General features: G+C 52.2%; 1 protein-coding gene across 1 annotated transcript; it reads right to left on the bottom strand.

The window, feature by feature from the left end:
* Window positions 1-415: 415 nt before the first annotated feature.
* LOC130383881 (synaptotagmin-11-like) lies at window positions 416-9,299 on the bottom strand. The gene is given in 5 exon segments (XM_056591760.1): window positions 416-1,790; window positions 3,086-3,206; window positions 4,243-4,656; window positions 4,658-5,214; window positions 9,003-9,299. Coding segments are annotated over 5 exon segments (1,437 nt in total). The 5' UTR covers window positions 9,037-9,299; the 3' UTR covers window positions 416-1,479.
* Window positions 9,300-9,301: the final 2 nt, after the last annotated feature.

Consider the following 9,301-nt stretch of genomic DNA (forward strand, 5'->3'; position numbering starts at 1 on the left):
AGGTCAACAACAGTTTGTTGTTGATGTTGTTGTGGTTAGTCTACGGTCACACAGCCGGTAATCATACATATGGATTAGTGCAAATCAGGTTACGATTTTGGTCGTGGATACGATGAGAATATGCAAAAGAAGAGCTGGAGCCGAGAAGTGACAGACGAGTCCGGAGGAGGTTTTTCACAAGGCTGTCAATGTTAAAAAATAAATATTATACAGGTGGTGTGGAGGCTAACGGCTAGCGCTAGCAGGAGCCGGCGGCCATGTTTTTAGAAGCCTCGTCCGCCCTGGATTCTCCGTACGTCGAATCTATTCTTTATTAATTTGTCTATTCTTAACGGGTGTATGAGGGGGGTGAGGGATGAGCATGAAAGGGGGGGGTGCTCAGTGTGTGCGACCGGGAGACCAAGGTCTGATGACATCACACCTGGAGCCTTCAGAGAGAGAGAGAGAGAGGGAGAGAGAGAGAGGGAGAGAGAGAGAGCGCATGCTGGCTGATCACCAGCCGTCCATTGCCACACAACACAGTCAAGACTTTTACGATAATATAATAGTGACACTTTTAGTCGGTTAACTCTGGACGAAAAAACAACGTGTTTTTTGATTTAGTCAGGGTTAATTCTTATGTTAAAATCCATTTAGGGGGAGTTCGGGGGTGGGTGCCTGAGGTCCTCACCGCCGGACCCCGTTGATGGGCACGCCGGCCGGCCAATGGGTGAAGAGTGATGTGAGCGTTGGCCTCAGCAGGTCTAGTCTTTTCGCCCCGCCTTCCGCTGTGTTTTTTTTTTTTCTTGGTACAAACATGCGATGAGCTGCATGACAACGACAGCGAGAGGAGGAGATGGTCTTTAATCTTTTGTTCTTGGTTCTTTTGTTTTGTTCATCTTTTTTAACGCACTCGCTCTCGCCTGGAGGCTGATCACCACGGTAACAGTCGCAGATGCATTCATGGTTACGGTTGGATCGAGGAAAACGGCTGTTGTGCGTTTCCATGACGTCCTGTTCATAGTAGTTTGTAAATGTAGCGTAGGGAGAGAGAGAGCGGGCGAGAGAATGAAAGAGGTGTGTGTGTGTGGGTGTGTGTTTGCCGTGTGTGTACATGTTTGGTTCATTCGGGTGTGGGTGGGTGGGTGTGTGTGTGTGTGTTGGTATGCAGGTATGTAATGTGTGTGTGTGTGTGTAGATCTGTGGGTTGATGGTTTCCACTGCATTAGTCCAACAGTGGGGATGTCCGTCCTCCTCATCCTCCTCCTCATCCTCCTCCTCCTCCTCCTCCTCCTCCAGGAGGAGGAGGAGGAGGAAGTCCTCTTCAGTAATCCATCCTCCTCATCCTCATCCTCCTCCTCCTTGTGGTGGAGGAGGAGGAGCAGAAGAAGCTGGAGGAGGAGGTGATCCTCTTCAGTAGCATCAGTCCAGCAGTCCCCCTCCTCGTTGTGGAGCGGAAGAAGAAGGAGGAGGAGGAAGAGGAGGAGGAGACGGTGCTCTTCAGTAGTCGATGAGGCTGTGCCACTTGGAGATCTGCCGGCGGGGGTTCTCGCACACCTCGGTCCAGTGGGCGGTGCCGGAGGGGCAGGGGCTGTGCAGGCCCAGCGGGAGGCGGCCCAGCACCTCGTTCTTGGTGGTGCGGTCGAAGTCGACCACCAGGAACTCCACCGAGATCTCGGGCAGCAGCTCGGGGGGCACGTCGTAGATGAACGACTCGTTGAACACCGGGTTCAGCGTGCACTTCTTCACGTGCGTCTTCTTCTTGCCGATGCGCTTGCGGCCGTAGAACACGTTGACCTTCACGTAGGGGTCTGCACGGAGGAGGAGGGGGGTTAGTAGGTCAGTAGGTGGGTAGATACTTTAATCATCCCCTTGGGGGGAAATGCAGATACACCGTAGCACACAGAGACAGTTAAAATGGACAAACAGTAAAAGACCGCCAAATAACACAAGAGTGAGCAATATTGTACATTAATTTAATTGCATATAAAAACCAGAGGTAGATATAAATAAATAGATATTATGCAATTGCACGTCCAGTGTGTGTGGGGGTGGGTTGGGGGGGGGAGAGAGGGATAGAGAGAGAGAACGAGTCACCATCGGCCGCTACCCTTGCCTGGGGTGCTGTGGAACTTTAATGGTTTGTGTCGTTTTCTCGGAGCCTCGCTTGTGAATGCATCTGCAACTAAACGACTCGATGGAAACTGAAGATGCTCTGCTCTGCTTGCTAGGCCATTTTGTCCTTCGTGCTAGTTTAGCCTTTACCTCATAGCTAGTTTAGCCTCTACTTCATGCTAGTTTAGTCTCTACTTCATGCTAGTTTAGCCTCTACCTCGTGCTAGTTCAGCCTCTACCTCGTGCTAGTTTAGCCTCTACTTCATGCTAGTTTAGCCTCTACTTATTGCTAGTTTAGCTTCTACCTCGTGCTAGTTTAGCTCCTACTTAATGCTACTTTAGCCCCTTAGTTTAGCCTCTACTTCATGCTAGTTTAGCCTCTACCCTGTGCTAGTCTAGCCTCTACCTCATGCTAGTTCAGCCTCTACCTCATGCTAGTTTAGCCTCTACCTCATAGCTAGTTTAGCCTCTACCTCGTACTAGTTTAGCCACTACTTTATGCTAGTTTAGCCTCTGCCTCCTGCTAATTTAGCTTATTCATGCTATTTTAGCCCCTTAGATTAACCTCTACTTCATGCTAGTTTAGCCTCTACTTCAATGCTAGTTTAGCCTCTAATTCATGCTAATTTAGCCTCTACTTCATGCTAGTTTAGCCTCTACTTCATAGCTAGTTTAGCCTCTACTTCGTGTTAGATTAGCCTCTACCTCGTGCTAGTTTAGCCCTTACCTCGAGCTAGCTTAGCCTCTACCTCATACCTAGCATGAAGACCACTTCTAGTTGACCTAGCATTGATGTTGCGTTAAACTAGCTTTTACTTGTAGACGGTGTGTGCTCAGTTTTGCTTGTGTTGCACCGGCTTGTCCTGTGTGTGTGCGTGTGTGTGTGTGTGTGTGTGTGTGTGTGTGTGTGTGTGTGTGTGTGTGTGTGTGTGTGTGTGTGTGTGTGTGTGTGTGTGTGTGTGTGTGTGTGTGTGTGTGTGTGTGTACGTACTTGCGGAGAGGCCGGTGATGTCCATCTTGGGGAGGTGTCGGGCCTTCAGCACCACCACGCTGAGACGGTGGGACACGGGCTGGTAGGACAGCGACACCAGCAGCTCTCCACGGCTCTCACACTGCATGAACACGCACACACAGACACACAGACACACACACACACACACACACACACACACACACACACACACACACACACACACACACACACAGTGTTAATAAGTTGACGGATCTACAGACAGAGGTTGTGGGTTACTTAGCGTACTAATAACAGCATTAAAGGGCCCCTGTGTTACCACCAGATGTGATGTCTCCAGTCCACCTTTAGTGACATAAGTTGGGAGTGTATGTCCACCAGGGCTTTGACTCCGAACTTCGTTATTCGAATATAATTAGAATATCAAAGAATAAATCAAAATTCGAACGAATATTAGGCAGCCCTTGATATTGGAACCTGTTATGGGCAGGCCAAGAGGGAGAGACGTCGGAGAACCCGACGCAGTCTATTCATAATATTGTAACGACCACGGAAGAGGCGGTGAATGAAGTATTGATTAGACAGCGATTTATTAGAAACCTAATAAACCGTTGGAACGAGCAAGACCGGTAACCATAGCAACGCCGGTAAACAAACCTCGCAAAGCCCAATCCAGGTCTTACTGAAGGCATCTAATGGGCAAAATATTATTGATAAATATTCAAATATATTTGAATATTAATATTAATAAACAAACGATCTTCGAATATGATTTTTGGGCACAAGTCAAAGCCCTAATGTCCACCCACATGTGGGATGGACAGATCTGTCTGCAAGCCTACCCAGTGGACACTTAGTGTACGTTGTACGTCCGGGCACTGAAACATAGTCCTGAGCATCGTGTAGCATCTTATCCTCGCTGTCTCTGTTGTATACGGGGAACGGGTTAACCTAGCGATGCTCAGGTGCTGGTCACTATGTTTCTATGAACATCCTTACTGTACCGACGGCGGTATATTGTTGTTTCTCCTTCTGCCGACAACTTGGATAAAAGCGTCTGCTTAACACCCTGAATGTAAACACACACACACACACACACACACACACACACACACACACACACACACACACACACACACACACACACACACACACACACGTCACACACACGCACTCACCAGCATGCTCCTCTTGCTGATCTGCTGGCTGAGGTGCACGCGCCCCGTGCTGGGGTCCACGCCCTTCAGCGGCACCAGCGACTCTCCGATGACGTCGTCGCGGGCGAAGCGGTCGAAGCTGAGCACCAGGAAGTGCAGCGTGAGCTCCGACAGCGAGCTGTACGCCACGCCGTAGAAGGTGAACGTCTCGTCGAACTGCGGCTCCAGCGTCTTGCGCAGCACGCGGGTCTTCACGCGGTGCTTCTTCTCCGGCAGGATGGTCATCTTCACGTAGGGGTCGGCGCTGGCCCCGCCCTCGCCGCCGCCCACGGCAGGCAGCCCGCGCGCCCCCAGGATGGTGACCACCAGCGCCTTCTTGGGGAAGTTGTAGTCCACGGCCAGGCTGATGGTACCCAGTGCTGGCTCGCCGTCCGGCCCCCCCCCCCGCCGCCGCCGCCGCCGGCGTGAAGGGCGAGCCGTTCTCGCTGCCGCTGCTGCCGCTCTCGCTGCTCTCCAGGCAGCAGTAGTCGGCCCGGACGGGCAGCGCCCGGTCCAGCCGCGCCCCCCCCACGCCGCCCCCCGCCGCCGCCGCCGCCCCACCCGGCGGCACCAGGTGGCTCATGTGCAGCTGCCCGGGGACGTCCAGGATGTTGTTCTCGGCGTCGACCAGCACCATGCCGCGGGCCGCGCCGCCCCCGGCCCGCTCGGCGTCGCCCCCCCGGTCGGCCCGGCGGACCCGGGCCCCCGGGGCGCCCCTAAAGATCCGCTGGCTGCTGCTGAGCGACTCGGGGTAGATGCTGATGCCCTTCAGCATGTGGATGAACTTGTAGGGCGGGTCCTCGGGGGGGTCGCAGTAGCGGTCGCCGTACAGCTTGTGGCGGCCGGCCGAGCGCTGGTAGCGGCGCTGGCAGAAGGTCCAGAGCACCACCAGGACCACCACCACCACCACCAGCACCCCCGCGCCCAGGAAGCCCGCCAGCACGGGGGACATGACTGGGGGAGGGGGAGGGGGAGAGGAGGAGGGGGAGGAGGAGGAGGAGGGGGAGGAGGAGGAGGAGGAGGGGGGGGAGAGAGGAGGGGGGGGAGAGGAGGAGGAGGAGGAAAGAGGAGGAGGAGGAGGGAGGAAGAGGAGAGGAGAGAGTTAGGGAGTTACAGCAAGGCAACCGAGCCAACATGGAAGTCGTTTGAAGGAGAAGGCAAAAGCATCGAATGAGGTGGTGTGCGTGCATATTGTGCTACCTGTATTTGTGTGGGTGTGTGTGGGTGTGTGTGCACGTGATAGTATGTATTTGTGTGTGTGCTTGCACGTGATAGTGTGTGTGCTTGCACGTGATAGTGTGTGTGTGTGTGTGTGATTCAGAGCACGAATTCATGTGTGTTTAAGAATTCATGTGTGTATCAATGTGAGCATGTGTTTGCGTGTGTGTTTGTGTCAGTGTGTGTTTTTACGATAGAGTGTGTTTATGTGGTCACGGGCGTGCGTGCGTTTGTTCATGTGCGTGCGCGCGTGCCCATGTAAACGCATCGACCTGTCAGAGCGGAGACAGTCCGAAGGGGGAGAGCTTAATAAAGGACGGACGGGGCGAGAGACACCGCGACACAGAGGGGCATTGTGGTGACGCTCGCTCTCTCTCCTAGGAGCCTGGCCCGCCGTAACCATGACGACGATGATTTCCCAGAACCACGGGAACACAAACAGATGGGGAGTGGCTTAGTTGGGGGAGGGGGGGGGGGGTTGGTTGTCATGGCGCTAGGAGAGAGCTTACATCTATTCATTCTTCTCTATCTCTCTGTCTGTCTGTACATCTACACGTGTATATAGATAGCATGTCTGTCTATCTCCATCTCTCTGGCTGTATGTACATATACACATATATATAGATAGCATGTCTGTCTATCTTCAGCTACCTGTCTGTGTATCTCCATCTCTCCGCCTGTATGTACATATACACATATAGATAGATAGCATGTCTGTCTATCTTCATCTACCTGTCTGTGTGTACATCTATACAAGTATATCTAGCTGCATAACAGCATGTCTGTCTGCTTTAATGATAGTCTGTCTAGCTTAATGACACTCTATCTCCATCTGTCTGTATATCTATACTGTATACATCTGTCTGTCTTATTGGCAGTCTGTCTTAATGACAATCGGTTTATCACCCTCCATCTGTCTGTATGTATGTATATCTATACATTCCTGTATACATCAGTCCGTCTGTCCTCATGGCAGTCTGTCCATCTTCGTCTCTCTCTTGGACTGAGGGGGTGTGACTATATAGCAGCGTGACATCATCATATCCAGTGCATTCTATTGACACAACCATGTCACACATTCCCCCGCGTCCCCCTGCCATGACACTGGGCCACACATAGTGTCCCCGAACGATGACGACATCATGCGCTGTCCAACATGAACGTCTGCTGTCGGCTAACTGCATTAGCCCACCGCTCACACCTTCGCATTGGCCGGGATCCAGGAAGAGGGGAGAGGGGACAAGGTGAACGACGGTGACGATCGGTTGTTCACGCCATAGTCATTCGTTGTTTGGTATTTTAAATTTGAATGTTACGTATTTCCTTGTTAACGGGTTACAAAAGTCAAAAGTAATTTCCTTCTGAGGCGATCAAACGAACGACCTACATGCTTCCTGCCTTTTTCGATCAATAATAATGACTAGGCCTCTCGTGTCTTAGCAGCTTCAGCTGTGGCCCTCATCGTTACCATGACGATGATTGATTAAATATGGATGGTATTACAGTCATTACTACTGATCTCCTCTTTCCTTATAGCCTCGTCTGGTCCCCCCCCCTGTTAGGAGGGGGACCTCCTCTGTCATGTCACCTGGGTCCTCTCTCTCATCAGGACCTAGTCCCCCCTAGACCGGGTCCTGGTCCTTCAGAGACCTTAGGGTCAGGAGGATGCGGACAGGCCCATGAGGTGTCCTGGCAACCCCCTTGGGACCGTGATTCAGGGCTGGACCGGACAATGGACCGGACCTGTACCTCCTCGGGGAGAACCGGTCCCCTGGTCTACAGAGAAACATCGGACACTCGGAGGGGGGACATCGGAAACTCTGGGAACACATCGGAAACTCGGGGGGGGGGGGATACCTCGGACGATCGGGGGAAGACATCGGACATTCAGAGAAACACAGCGGACCCTCGAGCGCGAACATCGGGAGAGGCGAACACATCGGACGTTCGGGGGAAGACATCGGACACTCGGGGGACGACGTCGGAAGCTCGGGGCGAAAAAACCTTGTGAGATGCGACCACATCGGAGGCTCGGGGGAGCACGGTAAGAGCGGAATCCGGGAGGTCACGTGTCTCTGGATCGACCGATCGGGATGTGATTGATAACCAGCCGGTAAAAGGCTGTGTGTCAGCAGCCCGGATTGATTCCATTAGCGATACACATCTCCTCTGGATCCTAACCTCTAAGCCAGAGCCAGGAAGTGCCTTCCTCTGACAGGAAGTCGAACAGACAGCGCCACTCCACTTCACCTGCCGCGGGCGTCACTGAAGACGCAGCAGAGCCAAAATGGATGCCTTTAAGAAACGGTTCCTCCCCTCATCACCGACCCCCCTGTAATGTGAGCTTCAGTGGTATGTTCATATTGAAGACCAACCTGTCTCCTTTATGTGCTTCGATCGAAGGAAAATAGTTCTAGAAAAATAACAAATATTTAGGCTGCACAAGAAACGCAGGCATAGGTGTAAGTGTGGAAATATTGTTGATATTTCCAAAGGAGACAATCGACGTTGCATTTAATACTAGAGATGTATCATGTGCCCTTTAGATGTCATCAATCATTGTACGCGTATTAATGTTGATCATCGATCATTTATTTGATTCTGTGTGTTTAGTAAAGAAGCCTAAAAGACAAAATGGTCCGGATGAGATCTGCAAATGAAGGGCTGCGTCCGATCTGATCTAAACCCCCTGTCCTTAAACCCCCTCTCCTTTACCCTCCCCCCCACCACCACCACCACCATAAAATCAAAGGCCCGTCCGTAGGCCCCGGGACCCGGTAACCGGTGGTCCGGAACACGTGGGTGTTCGAGGGCTATACGGTCCTGAATTCGGCCTGAGCAGCACCCCCGTGTTCCGGTTACCGATTACCTCAGCGGGTCTGAAAAACAAAGGACCGGTCGCTGTCCCAGCGGGGCGCTGCTGCTGCTGCTACAGACATGACGTCACCCCCCCACACCACCCAATGTGCGCGCGCACCGAGGGCCACCGGAGAGATGCGTAGGAGCAGAGTACGCCCATGTTTAGCTTTTCCTGAATTTTGTATTCTTATACGTTTTGATTAATAATATAGATGTCATCATTATTGACTTATACCGAGGTATTGGAAACGAATGAGTCATATTCGTTTCGTATTTTAGCGGTCGTTTCGACGCTAGATAAACAACATCATGCTGCGGTTTTGCCGAGCGAGCCAAACCCATCCCTTCATTTGAGGAAAATTAGCCCAAAGACGAAGACATGAATATATTGTATATCATTCGATTAAATGTGATATCGTTTCAGGTTGTTACACGGGGTGTGAATCTCAAACAAAAGCCTGGATTCATAGGTCACACCAAAAAAAACACACAAATCAAATTCCACCACCTTTCCCAAACAAGACACCTCACCCTTTCACAACCATGACCCTGTCCCCGTCCGCCCGAACCCCATGGTATCGCGATGACTTTGGGTTGAAGAACGACCCCACACACATTACAAGGGGCTAAAGAGCCGTTAACAAACACCCGGGCCTGCTGCTCACCATAGGCGGCTCGTAGTTCGGAGATCTCAGCCATTTTGTGCCTCGGTGTAGGATGCGACCGTGAAGAACTGACAGAAGAGCGGGAGCGGCAGACACCACCGCTACTCCACGTCCATAGAGAGGCGACGAAGCACCGCAAAACGAATCCGTTAGAAACAATTCGCAATTCAGGTATAAAATCCTTTTTTCCGTTAGAGAGTCGGTTCGGTCGGTCGGTCGGGTGGAGCGCGCGGTGCCGAGCCCGTGTGCTGCGCAGTGATGCTCGCGCTGGCTGGTGTCGGGATGCAGAGAGGCTGCGC

The sequence above is a fragment of the Gadus chalcogrammus genome, chromosome 6 (assembly GCF_026213295.1).
Source record: "Gadus chalcogrammus isolate NIFS_2021 chromosome 6, NIFS_Gcha_1.0, whole genome shotgun sequence".
Taxonomy (NCBI): Eukaryota; Metazoa; Chordata; class Actinopteri; order Gadiformes; family Gadidae; genus Gadus; species Gadus chalcogrammus.